This window comes from Crotalus tigris, unplaced genomic scaffold, assembly GCF_016545835.1.
Source record: "Crotalus tigris isolate CLP2741 ecotype Arizona unplaced genomic scaffold, ASM1654583v1 scf7180000018371.15429387391:27106975, whole genome shotgun sequence".
Taxonomy (NCBI): domain Eukaryota; kingdom Metazoa; phylum Chordata; class Lepidosauria; order Squamata; family Viperidae; genus Crotalus; species Crotalus tigris.
Window position 1 is genome coordinate 13,853,714 of NW_024096970.1, and position 23,578 is coordinate 13,877,291.

Here is a 23,578-nt window from a genome sequence, read left to right on the forward strand (position 1 = left end):
AGAAGGAAATCTCACTTGGTTTTATTTATTTTTTTCTTTGAAAGAACATGCTTTATATATATAGGATGAGGTTTGTCATTGAAGGGCATTTGGAAGGTTTACATAACTGCACATTTCTTCCTAACACATAATGCTATTACTGAAGATGCTGTGACATTAATTGAAAGAAGTAAAAGTAAAAACAAGTTAAAAATGAACCTTCCACCTGGTGGGCCAACAGAGGCAAGCTGGAGTCCTGTAATGAACTATTTGACTTACCTTGAATTCCATGGTGACCTTCATGCCTTAATCTCAATATCCTTTTTTTGTTCACAGGTTTCTGTCCTTGTACAGTTTCTCATTGAAAATTGCTGCAGGATCTTTGGGGAAGAACTTACTTCTGTCTTTGCAGATATTTTGCCCAAAAATGATAACCGGGAAGATGGTTCAGGTAACATAAACTAAAGAAAAAAAGCAAAAAACGTATAGTGGGAGTGGAGTGTAATATTCTAGTTTTTTAATCTAGTTTTCACAAGTTATTGAATGGCATTTTTATGAGGATTGCAATATATATTTCAGATCACATTATGGACCTAGTCAGTGTGTGGTCAAAAATGCAAGAGAGTCGTAGGAACAAGTTGCATGAAGGTGAATGAATAGCCTTCCTCATAGCCATCACTCTGCTGGATCATATCTCAGGAAGTCTCTAATAGATAAAATTAGTTTAACAACTGAAAAGCATGCATATTTGTTTGTTTGTTTGTTTACACACACACACATTATCTGTCCAACTTGCCACATGGTAATTCTGGGCAGCTTACAATATTAAGAGATAACACTGTATAATTTATAATAATAGAAAGACAATACTATAAAATCAACCTAGCTAAAAAGATGGGGGGAGGGAATAAGATGAGAGGGGAAGAGAGTGGGATCTTTGTTAATCAATCAGCCGCCCCCAATGTGAAGCTCCTCCGTTGAAGCCCCAAACCAGCTGGCAGAGCCAGGTCTTTAAGCTCTTATGGAAGGTCAGGAGGGCTGGAGCTGACCTCTCTTTGGGTTGTGTGTGGGGGAGGTTAAGAGGGCAGGTGCAAGGGCAGAGAAGGTCTTTTCCTGGACGCCACTAGCCGGAATGCTTGGGCTGATGGGGCCCGCAGCATGCTTCCTATGCTGGCATGGATAGGGCAGGCCAATCCTAGTGGGATGCGACAGTCATCCAGGTAGCCTGGACTCATCCCATGAAGGGCTTTAAAGATAATTACCGACACCTTGAATTGCACTCAGGAGCAAACCAGCAGCCAGTGCAGTTCGCAGAGCAATGCAATTATATGGGCCATTCTTGGGGTTCCAAAAACTGCCTGCGCTGCTGCGCTCTGCACCAGCTGCAATTTCTAAATCCTCCAGTATTGACCTCTGAAAAATAGTAAATAAACCTACTGTTGCTTTATTCAGTATTTTGGCTCTAGATTGGGCTGAGGAAACCTCAAAATTTGGTAACACCTGTTTTCATATTTTTGCAGATCTCTCTTCTTTTCATCTGAATGACTCCTCCTATGATAGTTTGGAAAATGAATTAAATGACTGCACAGACCCCACATTTAACAACCTTTTTAAAAAGCGAGGGAAAGAGAACAGGAGTAGAGACTCTGTTTTGACTTTGAGCGACTGTGATTTGGACTCACCAGAAGCTGGAGATGCTCAGATTAAATTACCACTCAAGTCTCAGCCAGTATCCATTTCTGTGGGCTTCCATCAGAAGTCTTCATCACGAGAGCACTCTGAGAATGAGTCTCTGTGTTCCATCACATCAGGTTATTCGTCAACGGCCATCTCGGATGTTCTGAAAAGCTCAAGGAGGCATAGGCGCTGTTCAGAGCCCACAATTGGTCTTCTTGACTCCAAGTTTACACCACTCAGTGGGTTTCATGAAAGTGCTGTGCGCAAAGCCAGCTGTGATGCTGTTCTGTCCCACACAAATGAAGACTATGTCGAGCAGTTTCGTTCTCTCCAAGTAGAAGGGCAGAAACTTATAAATCAGAATTTGGTTATGGGGATAGAAGTAAGCAATAAGGATGGTCCTGAAAGTCATATCAGTGAAAAGAAAGATGTTTCTAACCGTCTTCTCCTGCCGCCACCACTTAGATTAAATATTTGCTCAAGGACTAGCTGTTCTAGCCTCTCATCACCAGGGACTTCCCCATCAGGGTCTTCAATGAGCTCTCTTGATAGTGCTTTTTCCCAGTTTTCGGACTATTCGGTGTTTACCCCAACCGAGGCTTCCTCTCCTCTAGACTGTGCCTCTCAGCCACAAAGGAAATTTGGAGAAGTTTCTCCTGATTTTAATCCTTTTTCAGGAGTCCACCTTGGATCCGGAATTAGCACTTTTTCTAACCAAGCCAACAATAATCAAACCAGTAGCTTGATACCTATTAAGAAAGAGAACCTGGAATGGCTTTCTCATAAAAACCCGGTCACTCTGCATCCCAGCACGTGGTTGAAAAATGGTGCTTCCACCATGAAAAACTGGACTCTACGGAAAAGGGACAGAGCCTCCAAGCAGGATGAGAAAAAGAACACTTCTGTGAAAATAACTTTGGAGTCAGCAGCATTTTCTTCCGAGAATAATTTAGCTCAGGGGCAACAAGCAATGGGCAACATTTGTGCAACAGATGTCAATTCTGTAGCGGGGTACTTGGAGAGAGGATCTTTTCAGGAAGTTGGGCAGCTCACAAACCTTCCTTCCTGCCCCGTGGAAGCCCAGGAGAAGCGGCTAAAGGCCTTAGAGCTTTTAGCAGAGCAAAGCAAGGAAGAGGAAGAAGAGGAAAATTCTACATTGTTTCTTCCTTATAAACAACAACCACCCAGTCTTAAGCCACAGTCTCAAAATAAACCCAAGCTAGATGTTGATTTGGGGGCTGATCATCAGTGGGTCATTGATAGAAAGTTAAATGAAACTGCACGTTTCACAGGAGTTGCAGTCCAGCAAGCAGCAAATTCCAAAACTGATAAATCTTCATTGAGCAGAGAGCCCAAAGATGCTGACATCAACTTGGAAAATGAATATTGTGCCTCTGCACACTTAGTTAGGGCTGAGGATGAATGTTCATTTCAAATGGCTCCAAATAATAGCTTTTCCAAATCACCGGAAGGAACCGATGCTAATAAAATGGAATGGCTGAAAAAGTTGTGCAATGATCCCAAATTCAAGAATACAGACCAGACATTTTTCACAGAGGAATCCTATGTTTGAGCAACTGATATAAAAGAATGTTATTTCAATTTAACTTGGTGTTGCTTTAATATCCCAGGGGATGTAGTCTCATCAGGGAACTGAGGGAACTTGTGCTATTTGAGGGATGAGTGGAATGATTTTCTTAGCTATATTCTTGCAATTTTTAAAGACATTTCCTGGTATCTGGGAAGGTCATGTGAAATGTTTTAAGAGAAATACTTGATTGTATAACACTAGCAAACACTTGTATATGTGCTTGCTATGTAACTTTTTAATAATAACTTGTGTATATTCTGGACATTGTAAATTTATGTTTAGTGTCTGTGGTGATTTGGCTGTAATGTGTAAGATTGGCTTGGCCTTTATAACTTTGGTATTGTACTCTTATTTTGAAGCCAATGGTCCATTTCATTGTTCTCCAAGAAAGGATGGCTTAAAGTTTATGAAGTGTCTGTTCAGTAGTTGCAGTCACTTTCTTCCCTTACCAAGAGAAAAAAAAAATAAAGGATGACTTTTGACCTTTTTTGTAACTTAAAAGTCCAAGTTATATGTATATCACCATGCTGTGTTCCATTTGGCTATTAATTTTTATTTGTTTCCTTTTTTGTTTTATAATGATGCTCTCCAATGGCATTACATTTTGCTGATGGTGATGATGATGGCATTGCAGGTAGAGCTTACATAATTATTCTACGTGTCTTTATTATAATATATTGAAAGTAATGCATTTATCTTCAAAAAGCTTCAAGACTGTATAATATATCTTGGTAATTTTTTTTGCTATTGTATATGTTCTGAAATAAATGTGTATTTTTGTACATGTGGAAAATACTCAACTTTTGAGTGGGTGGGCTCTGGCAGGGATGTGTAACCATTCACTGAATTCTGAAATACAGAAGTACAGGTAGTCCTTGCTTAATGACCAAAATTGGGACCAGCAATTCTTATGCCAAGTGTTGCAGATATTAAATGAGACATCACAGGGCTGCAACAGACTTAGGACATTACTTCTGCCATGGGTGGTAAGTGAAATATTATGTGAACGCACCTTGCAATTATAGTGCCAGTTTCTCCACTGACTCTGCTTGGGGAAGCGAGCTGTGAAGTGCACAAAAGATTATCATGTGACCCAGGGATGCTGCGACAGTCATAAATACAGTGGTACCTTGGTACTCATTGTTAATTGGTTCTGAGAAACACTGAGTAATAAAAAGGGGATACCAAACCATGTGACTTACCACATCACCCTTTGTTTTTGCCAGGAAGGACTTTCTGTCTGTCCCTTTTCCTATGTCAGAGACCTTCCCAGTATGGCCGACTCCCTGTCCATCCCCGCGCTTCCTTTTCTAGTGACATTTGTAGCACAGCTGACTTATACCAAATCAAGATCAAATAAAATGAGGAAATAAAATTGAATTAAAGCTAACTCATTTAAAAATTCTCCATTTTTGGTCACATTAAAGCTGCAAGTTGGCAGCATTTGGAATAATTATTGAATAAGGAGTGTTTGCTTGTTGTACATTTACATAGATCATCCGTCTTAATTATTGCAACACTGATTTCTTCTTTCACATTCCCAGTTCCCTTCAGTACAGCTCTTCTACTGTGAACTCTTGCCTTGAACTGCTTGAATGGATTATTCAGTTGATGAGGCAGGAAATCTGCCAGTAAAATAACATCCTCTCTGCTTGTTTTCTTTTTTAAAGTTGTGCTAAAGAAGACAAAAGCTCTGAGATTGACATTGGGAAGCTGTAATTCTGGCTTCTATTGCTTTGGTGTTTTGTTGTGAGGGAAAAAAACTCATAAGTCTTCAGACCATTGAGAACTTTAGAATAATTATGATTTCTTACTCAAGAAGTGCTGCTGCTTTGTGGGCTCAGGGCTGCCCACATACCATGTGTTTGCTCAACCAACAGTTACTTAAGCATATGGAAGGAACTTCTATTGATCTGTTCATAATGGAACATGCTGGATAATTTTAAAATTTGAGCGACTGAAAAGTAATCACGCCTCTTCAGAGGATAGTCCCCACAATCTGGGATTTTAAATTATTTTGCTTTTAAATTCATTTTAAATCATTGTTTGTTTCCTTTAAACCAGATGGATAAATTTCAGGAAGTTGGTATCTATCTTCTTTTCTTTTAAAAGCCCATGATTCACTAACAAGCATCCATTGCAAAACTGGGACAAGGGCCATTAGGCTATTTAGCCATTGTATCTGAGATGGTCAGAAGATCTGTATGTGGCAGGAATAAAACTGCACATCTTAACAGTGTGGAGATGGCATTATCTTTGTTGTCTTGTAAGTACTATAAAAATAGCACCTATCAGTAAATCTCAAGCTTATTTATTTAAAAAAATGATATGGTCATCCATCTTACCTACAAACTCTGGGCAGCTAACATCAACAAAAAGTAATACAGATAGTCCTCAACTTACAACCACAATTGAGCCCAACATTTATGTTGCTAAGTGAGAAATTTGTTAAGTGAATCACTGCAGTTCTTAAATTAGTAACACGGTTGTTAATGAACCTGGTTTTCCCATTGACTTTGCTTGGCAGAATGTCGCAAAAGGAGGGATCACGGGGATGCTGCAACAGTCCTAAGTGTGAAAAATGGTCATAAGTCACTTTTTTCCAGTGCCATTGTAACTTCAAACGGTGACTAAATGAACTGTTGTAAGTCAAGGACGAACTGTATAATAAAATTTTCACATGTCACAAGCTCCTTTCATTTCAGGAGGGAATTCAACAAAGTTACACTGGATCTTTGTGAATTTCTACTCTCCCAAAAATAATTCAAACCCAAAGAGCATTGAATGTTACAAAATGCTTCGCAGAATGGAAATCCAAAAATAATAATCTTTACTCTTCCATTTTTTTTGATGAGTTAAAGCAAAATACTTCAATCAGAAAGCAGACTATTTGCAGTGTTGTTCAAGAACTTCATATTATGCTACCAGAGATTAATTGCTTCATCATTCCTGAAAATGATGCTGAAAAACAGAAAAAAATGACCGAATTCAGCAGACACTACAGCTACTTATCTTTATGTTAATGCACCAATGCTAGCATCGCCCCTAAGGGATTCAGGAAGCCTGTGAGAGACTTCCAAATATACGGGTTCTGTTACGTCGCAAAAGCGCACACACATCTTTGCTAATTTGCTTGTTCCAGAAACTCAGCGATATGTCAGAATGTCAGAGTTCTTAAGTTACATTTTTATTTTTAAACTGAGTACTTCCAGAGAGAAGGCTTAGTTCCAGCAATCAAAAGATGCCATACAACTGTTTCATCTCTTCCACTTTAATATATTTTTCTAGATTGAAAAATGGAAGGAAATGTCAGGAAGGTTACAAATAAGACACGATTATCTCTGTACCAGAAAACAAATTAGGGATGAAAGGATGACACAATAAAAGCCTCCTTTGGAATTAATTAACAGGACATTTTTTACAGTTACAAGAACCCCCAATCTATCCTGAATCTCTAGAGAATTTATGACATTTAGATGATGCCAATTGAGAATAAATGCATTCACACATTGTGCTAAGACAGTGATGGTGAACCTTTTAGAGACCGAGTGCCCAAACTGCAACCCAAAACCCACTTATGCATCGTTGGGTGCCGGGTGGGTGTGGCCAATTGGGTAGATGTGGCCTATTGGGTGGGCATGGCTCTGGTGGTAACGCCAGATTGGGTGGGACTAAAAAGTTCAATCAATTCCAACTTTGCAAGATCTTTTTTTTCCCGCGAGAAGTTGAAATTGACTGATTGATTGAACCTTTTTTTTTTGCACACGGCGGCGGAGGCGTAAAGCGAAAAGGTTTTATAAAACCCAGCTGAAGGCCTAGGACTGGGGCGACGGTGCGCATGCCTACAGAGAGGGCTCTGAGTGCCGCCTCTGGCACCCGTGCCATAGGTTCACCACCACTGTGCTAAGACATGATTTAACTACAGTTTTGTAAATAAATCATAAGTGTGGTAGTGCAACACGTTATCTCAATTGCTACAGCTTATAATATATGGACCATATACATAAGTAGGAAGGTAGCTGAGTCATCATTTCTCAGATATCTGAAAGGTTTTCTTCCACCCAGAGAATACCTATGGGCAGTGAATTCTATAACCTCATGAGCTGTAATTGGCAGATGTTTTGAATAAACAAAAATCACTGAAACTTGCCAAGAGGAATTTTATAACATCACATGTCATGAAACAAACCTCAATCCTAAGATATCCAAAAGGAGATAAGTGATCAAATGCTTGTAATGATATTGCAATGCAACTCTGACCCTTCTCAGGTGATGTCACAATACAGATATGAAAGGGCAAAGTATATGTAATGACATCACAACACTGTTTGTCATTCTGCCACCATTATGATTAGGAACAGATGGCTATATTGCTGCCCAAAAGGGGTTGCTGACCCTCTGAGTTGGTAGCTTTTTAAGGGCATCTTTCTTAATCTGAAATCCATTATAGCAGTTGGATTAGTATTCTTGTGATCTCAAGCTCTAATTTATAGAACATTAATGCAAACCTACTGACAGAGATGCTAGCCGTTGTACACCAACAACTTTTGGAGCATCAGTTTCTCAAGAATTATCAGCTAGAATACTATTGAATTCCAATCACTTGATGACTACAAAGAGAAAGGAAGAACTGTTGCCTTTCCACTTTGGCCTCAGACATTTCTGATTTCTCTTTGCGGGCCAGAGTTATCTGCCAGGACTTAAAAATACATATACTTCTTTACGACTTTTAATCACAATTTCATTCATTTTCTTGCATTCAGGAATTGCCTGGTGCCATTATTACAAATGGATTCAGTTGGTTTCCATGATTTGCCATAATAAATGTCATTCCAATAAAATGCAATATTTCTTTAAAAAATTGTATAGTAAATCATATCTCAGTCATAAACCAACAGAGATATAACCCTAGATGGCCTATGGCCTACTACCTTTAAATAGTATCCTCAGATATTTAACATCTTCTGCTTTGAAGTCTCTAAAATTAGTAGGTGGGGACTGACCAAATGGCCGGCAATTGGACCACAACTGGAAAAAAGTTTTCACCCTCCATCCTTCATAACCATATCCACAGCATCTTTTCTCACAACGCTCATATTGGACATGCAAATTCTATCTATAGCCTTCACAAATACAACCAAAACCCAACCCATAAAGCACAATATTGGTACTGTAATAAACAACATCATGAATTGGACATAGACGCCAATGGGCAGCAAATGCAGCTCCTATTATCCTGCTATAATAGCTATCATCTATCAGAAGCAGCCTGTTGTGTTTTGCCCAGCTGTAACTTTCAAGTCATCTTTAAGGGCAACCCCATGTACAGCAAATTGCAGTGGTCTAAAAGTGACGTGATAATGGCAGGGGTCATTGTTGCTACAATCTCCCATCCCATGCCATCTTCTTTAAGAATGATGAATGACATCAACCCTTCTCACATTACTTCGAAAACTCCCTTCCCTAGGAGCTCCAATAAGCTAGGACAACCTCCTATAAGAATTCTCAGAGATAAGAGATTCACATGCCGGAAAATGTTTTTTTCTGGGAGCCTTGAAATACAAATCAGGAGACCATTTGCCTTGCAAAAAACAACATTTCGTTTCTATCTCTAAGCAGTCTTGTTATTTTTATTTTCTGTATATGAATCTCTACCCTATCCTTCAAGAGAAGACCATTTCCCTTGTCAGTTTATAAAAAGCAGAATCCTTATAAAACAGAGAATGGATGTCATCACTGAAAATGTATCCTCAGTTTGAAAGAGGTGTAACAGTTCATCAAGATTATAGTCCTGAACTTGCAGTTTCTGTGCTTGTTTGCTTTTGATTTATAGGCTGTGTAAATCAATAAGTCTTCCACCAATTTATGGTATAAAAGCTGAGAAAATGAACTGAATGTTTTGGATTCAAAATCCAATTCAGGGACAGTTCATTCTAGAAAAGATTAGGAAACAAAATAAAGTTTTTAAAAATACTTTTTAAGCAATTGCTTGATGTACTAAGACCCATCAAACACTGCTAGATTATGCAATAGTACTTTATCCATCCTTGCTTCAGTCACTTCATCTTCCTTGCTAACCTCAGGCTAATATTGAACCTATAAGATGACATGTTAGCAAATAAACTTAACATGTATTATTTCTAAAGTAATACACATTCTTTTTAGATACTCTTTGTCTACATCTATCAGCATTAGTTTTAGCAACATGTAATTTAACATATAGTTCTAATTTCAGGTTTAAATTCTAGAGCTGTACAGCACTCTAGGTTAGACAGAAAAAGGTGTTTTGGACATTGTGTGAACTCCAAGTCAACTCCCTAAAGAGATTGTCTTTTCTTGAGATGACAAACACAATGCAATCATGGGAAAAATTGTATTTGATTAAAAAGGTTGTCAACAGGTGAATTTAACCATATATGCTTTGAATTTAATTCAGGATTATGAATTTAGATTCAGCACATGCACCTTCAAGTACATTTTTCTTGGACAAGTTTCTGCAATTATGTTTGGCAAATATTTTCCAAAGTGATTTCCCATTGTCTCCTTCCTAGGGCTGGGGGACTGTCCCAAGAACACCTAGCTGGCTTCATGCCGAAAGATGGGACTAGAATTCACAATCTCCCATTTTCTAGCCTTAAACCTTTAACTACTACACCTAACTAGCTCTTAAATAGAAAATAGAATTTAGCTATACTACACTTTGATTGGAACAATGTAAAATATACTCTGGGTCCTGTGAAAATGCTAAACTAACAGATGAGACCTGATATCCATCTTCCCAAAATTCTGATGAAATAGATACAGCTGAGCCTAGTGTTTTGAAAAGCAATACTAACATATTTCAGGATTCTTTTGGGTTACTGTTTTTTTTCCCTTTAACCCTTGATGCTTGTTTAGTTAAATGGTTCAGTAATCTAGATTCTGAGAATTAGAAGAAGTTTGCATGACTAATCACAAGTGAATAGTATTCTCTGGGTAAGGCCAAGTATTTATTTATTTTACTGTGTGTAGTCTAGTCACAAATGGTACGTCCCTTTAAGACGTCAAGGCACATAACATGATTATTTTTTTTTAACCAGTAAGACAGAGCATAAGCATAACTCACCCTTTCAGATGATACAGTGATAATAAATTACAATTTGCTACTCCTCACTGACTGCCTAAGGGAAGGGAGCATCCTTGTGCCAATCACATGTCAGGACATAGAAACCAATAGCCTGGAAAACAGAAGCAAAAAGACTCTCAAGAGCCGAGATTTCACAGTGAAGAAAAATCCTGCTTCTAGGAGAAAAGCTTTTGTAGTTCTTTCTGTCGAAACAAAGCTTGAGTGTTTTGGGCAGCTCAGTATATGGAAATGCCAAAATTATGTTTATTGTGGGCAGCACACCACAGGGTTACCACATAGAATGATTACCTGTGCCCTTATTAACCAAGGAAAGTCTTCAATTTCCCTCACTCTTCTTTATTGTCTAACTTAATGCATTTGGGGTGTGGCACGCTATAGTGTTTCTAATTTTCTCCTGTTCTTGACTTATTATCCAAAGCATTGGAGGGCAGGACGGAAGTAAAGAGGGGTAGATCATTAAACAGAGATCCAACCTATAACTAAGAAGTTTCCTGGGAGTGAGAAAAATTAATCAGTGGGATAGCTTGCCTTCAGAAATTATGGGTGCTCCATCAGTGGAGGTTTTCAAGAAGAGATTGGATAACCATTTGTTCAGAATGGTATAAGATCTCCTGCTTGAGTAGGGAGTTGGACTAGAAGATCTTCAAGATCCCTCCCAACCTTGTTATTCTATGTTCTATGTTCTAATTTATAATGGGCTATGCTGGCTAGAAATTAAGGGAATTATGATCTAATGGATGTGGGAAGCTCCAAATGGGGAAGACCATTCCTTTCAAAGGACTTTCCTATTCATATTTCTAGCCTAGACAGCACCTGTTGAACCCCAACCAATAAGAAAACGGGTTACTCAAGTTCAGTCCATAAGAAAACAATCAGATTGAAAAAGAAGATTTAGAGGAGTTAAGGACATCTTTCTTTACTTAATTTCCTCACCTTGTTTGCAATTAGGTTTTTGTTTCCTAATCAGCAATGTTTTCCTCTTGCAGCAGCACTAGTCAGGGAGTTAATTCTGGCAATTCCTTAAAAAGTTCATTGAATACATTCTATTGTTATTGTAGTTCACACAATGTATTCACCCATAGAACAGTTAATGCCATTTTTCTTTTTTTCATAATAATGCATTTGAGTTAGAAATCCGGTAGGATTTCCTCTGGATGTCTTGGGAACCATGCAAATTGTGAATGTTAGCCAATATATCTGCAATTATAGATATCACATGTTTGCCATAGTGGCAGAACAATAGGTTTCTGTCAAGCTGAGATATGACCTTTTTCTGTGTGTGGAGATTTTCATTCATTAATTGACGCCACTTTTCACCTATCTATACATGATCAGCAATAGTCATTAGGCAGAGTGAGAGATGCTGCTTATCTCTCCCATCGCACCTAAAAGATTATCGGCATTGTTAGTGTTGATCATATCACCAAAGCCAAACTAGTTATGCTTCCTCTATTCAAGCTATACAGACAGTCCTTGACTTACAATCATTTGTTTAGTAACTATTGGAAGTTATAACAGCACTAAAGAAAGTGACTTATGACAATTTTCCAACTTATAACCATTGTAGCATCCCCAAGGTCACATGATCAAAATTCAGGCTCTTGGCAACTGGCATGCATTTATGATAAATTTATGATACATGCGGACATGTAATCACCTTTTGTGAACTTCCCAGTCAGCTTCTTTTTTTTAAATACACATTTTATTTTATTTTTTTAATTTTAACATCAAAATGCTCAGGAAAACACCGTGGTGAAAGGGTAATCAATCATAGCAGAACAATTAATTATATATATATAATTAAAATTAATACCTTAAAAAAATTCCCCCCTCTATTTCCTCACATGATATAACAAATTTAGTTTAATCTATTTCTTCTTAAAATTCAATCAATCCACAAAATCATCCCTACTATTACATCTACATAAATCACTCCTGCTTTTAAGCTCCACTAATTTCAAATAAAATATTCCAATTGATCTTAAACAAACATATTAATAAAATACAACACACATAATATTCCAAGAATAACATTCTAATATTTTCACATATATTCCATCTCTTAATTTAATACATCATTAATTATTACCCTTTCTTCTCTTATCATAGATCTCTCTAATTCTTCTGCTATTACAAAATAGTTTTCTATATAAACAGAATAAAAAAAACAAAAAAAGAATCATTTCGACCTGTTAAGTAAAATTTAACTCTCAACCAAATTAACTATCGTATCTAAGACAAACATATTATTACACCACTTATTATCTTACTGCTTTCATTTACTCAATTAGATTGTCAAATCAGTCCAAATCTCTAAAGCCTTTTTGACCCAATAATTAAAATTTTAAATCACATTTTTAAATCTAACTCTGGCTTTTTTTTTCTATACCAAGCTGGTTTCCATAATGTTGCATCTATGTCATCAAATCTCAGTATTTGAGTACTAATGTTTATCAACAAATCGATCTGATCAAAATTCTCTTCCCCTTCTTCCAGTATCATTTTATTCCATATTATAATTTCAGCTTGATTATCCAGGTTGTCATAACTTTTAATCGATCACGTCTGGCTGTCAATTCCTGTTAATTTTGGCAATGGGAGAACTTCACTTATAGTCATTTTTTGATCTTCAAAGTTCTCCATTTGTACATAGACTTGTGAAATATCCTCCTCTGTAGTAGTTAGTTGATTTATAGAGTAGTTATTTAAGGTCTCAATCTGGGATTTTGGGTCCAGAATTTTTCTAAAGTTCAATTGATCAGTGAGTTCTTCCATCTCAAATTGTGTACACTGTTGCATATAAGCTTCTTCTTGGCCTGTAGATTGGTCTTTTAAAATTTGGGGCTCAGCTTGTGATTCTAGAAGATGGTCTTTAGTTTTTCTCCATAACTTCATCTCCTCTGTCATTTCCAATATTTTTTCCAATATCAGCTCATAGTCAAGCTGTGGGTAAAAGTCTTCTATTTCCATAGTAAAAGAGTCTTTAAATCTTTTTGTGGAAACTATATTTATTAAGAGTCCATATACATCCGCCTCTACAATTTTTAAATCACAAACACAACCCACAGCTGTTTCCAAGCCTTTATCTTTTCTTCTTGTTAATTCCTAAAGTAGTGTTCTCCAAACACCAAAAACAAAGTCATTAGAATTGCAGTAAATATTTTCACCACAAGATGTCCTCAATAAGCTATAGAAAGCTTTTTCTTTGCACGTTAAAAGCCTTTATCTCAGTAAGAATGACAACGAAAAAGACCGAAAAAAGCAAATATCTTCAGTATAGTAAGTAAAATAATGCTTTAAATTAGGAATCTTTCCAGGGATGCCCAAATCCAAAAGGTTCAAAATATAATAAGTGCTATTCTGTAGTTTTGTTTAAAATATTTTTTTTCCCAGACAGAAGCTGCTTTCTTAGAACAGGGAAGTCATCCAAAAAGCAAGCTCTTTGCAGGAAAAATAGTTCAGAATGGAGAGAGGGAGGAAAGGTCTCACCCGGATTCACCACGGTGGTACTTTATGCTTAGATGATTTTCTGACTTCAGCTGGCACAGCGAAGTGATTGGCCATTTTACTGACCAATCTTCTTCTCCATCGGCCCTACGGAGTTAGCTCGGACTGTAGGGAGAGCCGCCGCTCTACCGTAGCCGAGCAAAAGCCTCCTTGATGATGGTCGCCCCTCCAGGGCAATTAAGACCCAAATAAGGGTCTACAGGTAGAGAGAAAACAGCCAACGAAGAGCGACAGCTCTTCGTATGGCTGAGGGTGCCGTGATCTGGAAGCGGAAATCCCCAGTCAGCTTCTAACAAGCAACGTCAATGGGGGAAAGCCAGATTCTCTTAACAACCACACGATCCACTTTAACAAATGCAGTGATTCACTTAGCAACTGTGGCAAAAAAAGTGTAAAATGGGACACAACTCTAATAATAACAACAACAACAACAACAATGACAATAACAATAATAATAAAGTTGGAAGGGACCATTGGAGGTCATCTAATCCAACCCCCTACTTAGGCAGGAAACCATACAATTTCAAAAAAATGGCTGTCCAATTTCTTCTTAAAGACTTTCAGTGTTGGAGCATTCACAGCTTCTGGAGGCAGGTTGTTCCACTGATTAATTGTTCTGACTGTCAGGAAATTTCTCCTTAGTTCTAGGTTGCTTCTCTCTTTGTTTAGTTTCCATCCATTGCTTCTTGTCCTGCCTTCGGGTGCTTTGGAGAATAGCTTGACTCCCTCTTCTTTGTGGCAACCCCTGAGATATTGGAACACTGCTATCATGCCCCCCCTCGTCCTTCTCTTCATTAAACTAGACATACCCAATTCCAGCAACTGTTCCTTATATGTTTTACCCTCCGGTCCCCTAATCATCTTTGTTGCTCTTCTCTGCACTCTTTCTAGAGTCTCAACATCTTTTTTACATTGTGGTGACCAAAACTGGATGCAGTATTAACAATTGCCTTGCTTCACAACAGAAATTTTGAATTCAATTGTGGCCGCAAATCAAACTACCTGTAGTTTGGTACAAGTGTGGTACAAATATCCATGTTTAGTGCTTCAGAAACCTATATACTGGTATGAATTACATCTTAACTAGCAAATCTGAAGGGCATGTACAAGTGAGTCAAAAAAGATGTCAAGATGGTGTCCAGAACACAACTGAAGCTGCTATCTTGACTTTTTTTTTTTTTGAGTTATCTTGCAGATGACCCTACAACTCTATCTTTTAATTACTATGGTAATAATAGCAATACTGAATTAAATTTCACAATTTTACTAGATTGTTTTATGTGCCTTTTTAAAAGAATTGTACAAAATTAATGTTTAATATTGAATTTCCGTATGAAACATAGGGCTTCTTTGGGAAAGGAAAAATATAAATTTAAAAAAGGCATGGCAACCGTCAAATTATCCTAAAATTATTTACAACCAGAAAAGACATATTATAGGATATAACCTCATTTACATGCACACATACACACATACACACACAGAGTGTAAGCATATACACTTTTTTGCCAAATATTTTTATAACCATCACTTTTTTTTTCCAATTGTGTAGACCACACATATGTCTTCTACTGGAAATTAGGTCCATATGTGCAGATTTTTCAATTTAGCAAATTAAAACATTTAAAGACAAGAAGGCTGCATTTCACAGAGGAATTAGGATACAGTATTAAAATAAAAGGCAAACTTACTTCATTTAGATGTGATTAATCCATTTTATCCAGATAAAACTTTTTCCCTTTATCCCATTTGCCTTATGAAGAATTATTAATACCATGTGGCATTCCAGAGATGCAAGTTTTGCTCCATTTAATGACCTTTCTTGCCACAGTTGTTAAGTAAATCACTGCAGTTATTAAGTTAGTAACACAGTTGTTAAGTGAATCTGACTTCCCTATTGACTTAGCTTGTCAGAAGGTTGCAAAAGGTGATCACATGACTCTAGGACACTGCAACCATCATAAACCTAAGTCAGTTGCCAAGTGTCAGAATTTTGATCACATGGCCATGGAGATCCTGCAAAAGTCATATGTGTGAAAAACGGTCATAAATCACTTTTTTCAGTGCCATTGTAACTTCAAAAACATTCACTAAACAAATCATGGACTACCTGTACTGAGCCTACAATCTTTCGGCCATGTTCTCATAACATAACTGATTGCATCATCCATGACTTGCTTTAAAGAATAGAAAAAGAGAAGGCATTTTACCTCATCACTTCTTCTGTTTTCCCCAGAGCAAAAAAATAGTTGTGGTGACCCGACTGCTATCAACATAACCCCAATTGTACTTAGGATGTCACTTCCACACCTCAGGTGCCCAAAGGTAGAGGACATAAAAAGAACATAAGAGTTGGAGTGACTCCATACAATTTCATCTATGTTTCTGCAGCTGGGTAAGAGAATTAATCCCCATCAATCTACTTTTGTCTGTTTGCATACTGTGTTTCCCTGAAAATAAGACCTGATCACTTTTTCCCCTCCAAAAGAGGCACCAGGTCTTATTTTTGGGAGATATCTTTTTCACTTACCATGTGGCGGTGGCACCGAGAGCCCCACCCAGCTGGCCCACTTCTTCTGCGGCCGAAGGAACAGCTTCATTCTGCAGCTGAGAATGGAGCTCTGGCCTGCATTTCACAGTCAGAAGCCTTTCTGGAAAGCCTATGCAGCCAAGAACCAAACTTGTCCTAGCTTGATTTTTAGGCATGTGCTTTGTCCCAAAACTACTTTTGATGTAGGGCTTATATTAGGCCAACCCCCCCAAAAAATCAAGCTAGAGCAGGGGTGTAAAACTCAATTTCATTGAGGGCCGCATCAGCATTGCGGTTGCCCTCAGGGGGCCGGGTGAGTGTGGCCAGGGTGAGTGTGGCCTACTGGGTGGGCATGGCCAGCTCTACACTGTTCGCGTCAAGGGTGCCTGTGGGGGCCTGGGCAGGAGTGGGACAGATCTGAGGGTCTCTGGCAGAAGGGGGTGGGACCAGGCAAGTGCCAAGGCATGGTCCACTGGAGGAGCCTCACTGTTCCTCTCAGGCCATGCGGGGGGGGGGGGCTTATGGAGCTAAGACAGAATGCGTTTCAACATAGATGACCACCACAAAATTGTACATTGGCTCCCGGCTGGCCTGGGGCAGAGCCAAGGCAGAGGAGGCCGTTCCCTCACTGTTTCCAGAATGGCTTCACAGGCCACATGAAACCACTTTGCGGGCCACATCCGGCCCCCGGGCCTTGTGTTTGACATGTCTGAGCTAGAGCTTATTTTCGGGGCAGGTCTTACTTTTGGGGAAACATGGTAGCTCTTTGTTTCTGATCAGGACACAATGAGTAATCAGCTCCTCTTAAACCCCACTCCTACCCCATTAATTATACTTGTTTATATGCTGACTCCCCATACCACTAATTAAATAAATGCTATGTGAACAGGGCTAATATACAGAACATATACTTTGCCTCTGGCATAAGGCAAATCCTGAATGTTGTGTTACGTTACGTTACGTTACGTTGTGTTGTATTGTTATGTTAATGGCAAAAGTGCAGTGAGTGAGTCTTAACATGCTGTCACAATGCTTTGGAATATACTTGTATGACACAGGAATCAAGTATGTTATGCAAACACAGCCAATGTAATTATTTATAGTTTAGTGAGCTGTGTGAACATAAAAAAAATGGATTAATTGAATAAAACATGGTAAGTAACGAACTATAGGAAAGCAACGAGAAGACATGCCACGCAAACAGCCTTCTGAAATGTCATTCAAATTTCCTACAGTATTTCAGTGTTTCAATGGTTCTACTCCAGCTGCTTATCCCTGGTCCACTTTCTTTTTCCTTTTTTCACTTTCTTCTTGCAATGTCACTACATTGTCAATGTTAATTTACAGTTATTAATCTTTGGATAATTAAATACATATATTATCTTAGCATAGATTCAGTAAGTCATGATATTGAGTTTTTAGGAGTTAACCATATATCATAACTTGTCAGCCTTCTGATTTTATGCATGGTTTCCATACATAGTGATTGCATAGCGGGAGAACAGAAATTCTAGCTGAAAGAGAAAAATTTATCTCCTAAGCATTAGAAAGCCCTACTTAGAGTGCAATTATTCCAACCCAGCTGGAGTTGAAACGAGGCAGAAGAGTATGCATTTCCATAACTGCTTGTAGATCTTGCCTTGTGTTGTACTGTCACAAAGTTCTATTGTTCCACACTGCTGGTTGCCAAGCATGTCAGATGAAGGAATATAAAAGAGTATGAAATTGTGTTACGTTATAAAATAAAGAGGGGGGGCGCTAAATAAACTGGTAGATGTTTTTGGTCATAGCAGATGTTTACAGCTGCATATAGCATGACTCTTTTTTAAAGCTTAATTTTGGTTGCAAATGCAATTCTTTTTCTGTTTAATAGATAGAGGAGGGAAATCGCAAACCAAAATGAACATTTTGTATGTGGACAAAATCTTTGAAAATAGCTCAGCTATTAATTACATATTTTAAAATATAGATTTAAAATAACATTCTAATATGGAAATATTTCCTTCATTAGGACATGGCAGCAGGGGGTCAAAACATTTGAGGAGGAAAGCGATTTGAAACTCAGCAGTAATTTCTCAATAGCACATGTGACTTCAGCTCATCCTTGCCATTTTAATTTAACCTCTAAATCAAGCAACCTGCTAGTCTTCAGAAGTGCTGGGCTACAATCTGATTATGACCGTCCAGCATAGCCAGGAGATTAAGAAAGCATGTGTTAAATCTAATCTATATGGTAAATTTATGATAGCTCCTGACTTTTATTTCTCCAAGAATAATGAAATCTGATATGTGCATCTCTTACAAACCACCATGGTGCCATAACCTTTATGAGATCATTTGTATCCCGTTGCTGTCTCCTATGGACCTCCAAGATAATAGACAAGTTTACCAAATGTATTTTCCAACCAGATGTTTGAATCAGACATGTGACAAAATGGAAGTTATTATTTGCTGACAATAGATCTTTTAGGACTTATCTACTGGCATTATCACTAAGAATAGGCAGGCAACTCTTTCTGGAGATCAGAAATTGATACTTTCACCCACTATTAATTAATTAATCACATTCAAAACAGTCTTGGAATGTTTTTTTCTGTATGTTCCCCTGAAGTGTAGGAAGATGATGATGATGATGATGATGATGATGGTCATCATTATCATCCAATTCACTTGCGATGGGATGCCATCTAGCTTTGTGGGAGGCTTTGGTGTCCCATTGATGTTGAGAGCTATTCTGGAATCAGTCACACTATGTAGACCAAACCAAGAAGGCTCAAACTTATTAATACTGGCTATAGTAACAGAATCTTGCAAATGTGATTGTTTTTTACTGGACAACCAGGACTGCATGTGATACAGTGGCTGTCGGACATCAGGTCATAAATGGGCTACAGAACATGATTTCCTCTGCTAATCAATTAGGGCAAGGATCTGCAAAGCATCTGGAAGACAAACAAAAATGGAAATCTTAGTCTATTGTTCAAAACAGGATGAAACAATCCTGTTTTGAATAATCCTTCTTTGAATCCAACCTCTCAGCAAGGGGATTTAAAAAATGGATGTACTAAATTTGGAATGGGAAAAAAAAAATATTCAGCCAGAAGACTGGGTGATAAACTATGAGTTCAACAACTCTTAGCAGAAGCTAAATTAGAAGCATTGGAATGTGAATCAAATGGGCAACTGGAAAAATACTTTGGAAGTGGAACAGGAAAAAAAAAAAACCACGCCAAGACTGTAGTCAGGATTCCCAGGAGGAAAGGAGTGCATTCCAGAACGGCAAGAGATAATTCAGTTCAGAGAGTTTGTGTGAGAGAAAAAGGCTGAAGACGGCTCCTTCCTAATAGTTCCCAGAATATACAATACGCTTTATTGGGGGTGATAGTTTGCTTTAGTTTGACAAGATTCTGTCTATGGCTGAGGAGCAAAACTTTGGAAGTACTATTAGAAGAGAATATATTGTAGTTCAGGGTTGAATTGTGGAGTTCTTGGTGCTCTCTGAGCTTGGTTGTTTGCTTGCAGACATTTTGTTACCAGAGTGATTAACATCTTCAGTGCACCTTCAGTATCCTTAGTGAAGGCTTTACCTGGCCTGGTAATGAAATGACTGTAAGCAGACAACCAAGCTCAGAGAGCAGCAAGGATTTCAGTTGGGAAATAGTTGACAGTATCATTACAGGTGGGACATTAGATACAATACTGCAAGGATTTAGAGAGAAATTGGATTGTTTAAATTTGGCACAACTCATGATTGCCCAGCTATAAACAGCAGCACAGTTGGGCACCTCATATATAATTAGACCTTAACTTCTCAAGCCCTTGGGCAGAGTTTGAATCATGAAGAAGAGGTCATCAGCTGTGATGCATGATTAGTGGAACTGGAATTAAATACATCCTTGAGATGTCAACTTTTTGTCAGCCTGATGATAAAAAAGAATATGAATTATGTTATATTATATATTTAGCTATTGTCTATTGATGGATAAGAGATTGCATTTCTATAAAATGTGCCAAACAATTGTGTTTCTATTCTCTGCTTTGCTGAGAAATTGAAAATAGATTATTTTCCACTTCCAGCTCGTTCTCTTAAATCAAATTTGGCAACTGTTCCAAGCAAGTCTAGTCCCCATCCTATCAATCTTTTGTCAATCATCCACAAAGAGCCATAATGAACAAGAGATAGTGAATAAGCAGGAACACCACAGAAAATGACAACAGCGTTTTGAATATTAACTAGATATGCAAATGAGCCAGGCCATATGCTGCAAGAAAAAAAGAGATGCCCCTAGGGTCACACAGCAGTTGTTCTTCCATTGTACCTATTTTCAGATTCTTTGTAATAAAACATGAGCTGAATTTTTAAGTCAGTATTAATAAAAATTGATTCATGACATTTTTTTTGCTTAGATGGAAGGTTTTGCAAAGCATAGGAGCCCTGCATGTCCCATAAGTCCAGAAAATCTTTAGGCTGGAATCCTAATTGTACCTATGAATGAAGTTATGTAGGATCTTCGTAAAGCAGGATTGCACCCTCACGAAGTTGATAGCCTCTGGATCTATTGATCTGTGACTTACCTTATTCTCTTGCCATTTGCCATTATAGAAGCAACTGGTCCCCAGTGAGGATTTCTATGCTTTTTTTTTTTTTCTTACCTGGGAGAGCCTGAGAGTGGTTGATTCCTTGGAGTTATGTGGGGATGAAGATAATAGCTATCTAGTTGGTTGGTAGTAAGGAAAGAGGCAAAGAAGTAGAAACCCCTCTGCTCTAGAGGAAAACGTTTGCTTGAAAACCTCAGTGTGGGGATTCCTTGTGCCAAGGTAAAAATTCCATTATTTTAGAGGCAGTATTTACAGATAGGACTGCCATCTGAAGCTCACCAACGTTTAACAATGTCTTTTCTGAGGTATTTGTTTTAAACATTATTTTTCCAGATAGGCTCTGAAACTAAGCTCCCTAGTTGGGAAATCTGATTCAATCTCAGTATATTTTGTTGTGACTTCAATTGATCTGCAGTTCCCTAATGTATAGTCCATCACACTTCCTAAATGTTATACTGTTGACAGTTTTCCACGTAGAGGTCTATATCTAATTTGTTTAAACCTCCTCGCTTTTATTTATAATTTTTTGAATAAATGTTACATGGATGAAGATCCTAGAGTCTAGATCAGTGGTTCTCAACCTATGGGTCGGGACCCCATTTGGGGTCGAACGACCATTTCACGGGGGTCGCCAAACAACGCAGTCCGCCATTTTTCCCCCTTTTCCTTAGCTGTGCTACTCCCTTTTATTCTATTGGCTTTTGAAAGCCAATAGAATAGACTCTCTGAATAGAGTCTAATTCTATTGGCTTTCAAAAGCCAATAGGAATTGTCCAGGCTGTCTCTGCCCTGCTGAGCCCGCCAAAAGTCCCATTCTGCAAATGGTGCTGCACCAGTTGAGTAGTCCTCGACTTACGACCGGCTGAGTAGTCCTCAACTTACGACCGGTTTGGGGGGTCGTGGCATTAAAAAGGTTGAGAACCACTGGTCTAGATGAAACAGACGATTAACTATATAAATATTTTCCTGATTTTCACTGTTATAAATGAAAACAAGTTGCAAGCTGCCTGGAGTTGTTTGAGTAGTGGCATACAAATAATTGTAATAAATAAATAACGAATTGCTCCCTGTTCAGGTGAGAAAAGAGAGTACTGTAGAGACACTGCAGTAAGGATGACAAGGTGGAAATGACCACCCTCAGTCTCAAACTTAAGCTTTGAACTTCAAAACCAAAAAGCAAGTGCCCGTAAAACTGAATCAGGAAGGAATTTCAGATTCAAAAGAACTGTTGCTTGGGTAGAGAGTTGTAAATGTCTACACAAGATTATACCATGGTTGTTCTTTATTTCTTGTGCTGCTTATACAGTAAACTTCTATTTCTCTTTGTAACAATTGTGATCAAAGTTCATTGTATTTGCACATTTGAATTGAATTTGTTATACTTTGGGCTCTTTATACAGTGGATTCCTTAGCACTACCTTAGATATGCTCCAAGTATATATTTCTATCCAGCAGATTTGTATGGAAGATTCCTTTAGGATGCTGGCTGCAATTTATCAGCATTGTGTTCCTTAAAATTAGTCCTTGACTTACAACCAGTGCTTTTTTTGAAAAAAAAAAAGGTGCCAGAATTCACACGTCATACAACCTGCCTTGCCTACCCTACAAGGTTCCATCCAAAAAAGGTGCCGGAATTCCGTTTTGGGCGTTCTATGACAAAAAAAGCCCTGCTTACAACAGTTCATTTAGTGACCGTTCAACATTTCAATGGCACTGAAAAAAGTGACCATGACCATTTTTCACACAACCGTTGCAGCATTCCCACTGTCCTGTGATCGAAACTCAAGACGCTTGGCAACTGACTCAGTTATGATGGTTGCAGCGTCCCAAGGTCATGTGATCACCTTTTGCAACTTTCTGACAAGCAAAGTCAATGAGGAAAACAGATGCACTTAACAACCATGACACTAACCTAACTGTAATGATTCACTTAACAACTGGGCAAGAAAGGTCGTAAAATGGGGCAAATTCACGAAACAAATGTTTCACTTAGCAACAAAAATGTTGGGCTCAGTTGTGGTCATAAGTTGAGGGACGGGGAAGCTAATTTCCCTAGCTGTATGCCTTAAAGCTACAAACGTTAAGAAACACTTTAACATTTCTGTTTTAGCATTTTGTTTTCATTTTTTGATTACAAAAGTCAGGTCTTAGGCTGCGGAGATTTCTTGCAACAGGTTTAGGGGGGGGGGGAAGACATGTCAGATAAAGGTACCCCCAAAACAGGTAAGTGGTGGCAATAAAAACTATCAAGCAGTGTTTTTCAAACTTGGAAACCCAAGATTTGCGGACTTCAACTCTCAGAATTTTGGCTTCACATCTTAAAAGTTGCTGAGGCTGAGAAACACCAAACTACACTGAGGGCAGAAGATGGTGTTAAGGTGTGAAAAAAGAATCAAAAGAAATTTAAGAATGAAAGATTAAAATATCTCACTTTTTATTCATCTCATCTTCACAACTGGCACCAGAAATCTGGGTCAACTAATGGGCTATCTTTAGATATATTTATCTCATGAGGTACAGTAGTTTACTCTTCCATAAGGATTAGTAGCATATTCTGACTCTAACTTGA

At 38.2% G+C, this 23,578-nt stretch overlaps 1 protein-coding gene across 6 annotated transcripts in view; it reads left to right on the forward strand.

The window, feature by feature from the left end:
* Window positions 1-4,638, forward strand: part of ARHGAP20 (Rho GTPase activating protein 20) — a 90,367-nt gene extending 85,729 nt beyond the window's left edge. For 4 of the 6 annotated variants that reach the window (XM_039351510.1, XM_039351511.1, XM_039351514.1 and 1 more), the window contains exons 14-16: window positions 316-430; window positions 559-627; window positions 1,500-4,638. In XM_039351510.1, the coding sequence (XP_039207444.1) occupies window positions 316-430; window positions 559-627; window positions 1,500-3,229 (1,914 nt within the window). In that variant the 3' untranslated portion in view covers window positions 3,230-4,638. The remainder of the gene's footprint in view (window positions 1-315; window positions 431-558; window positions 628-1,499) is intronic. The other 2 variants (XM_039351512.1, XM_039351513.1) reach the window with 1 other exon arrangement.
* The last annotated feature ends 18,940 nt before the right edge of the window (window positions 4,639-23,578 follow it).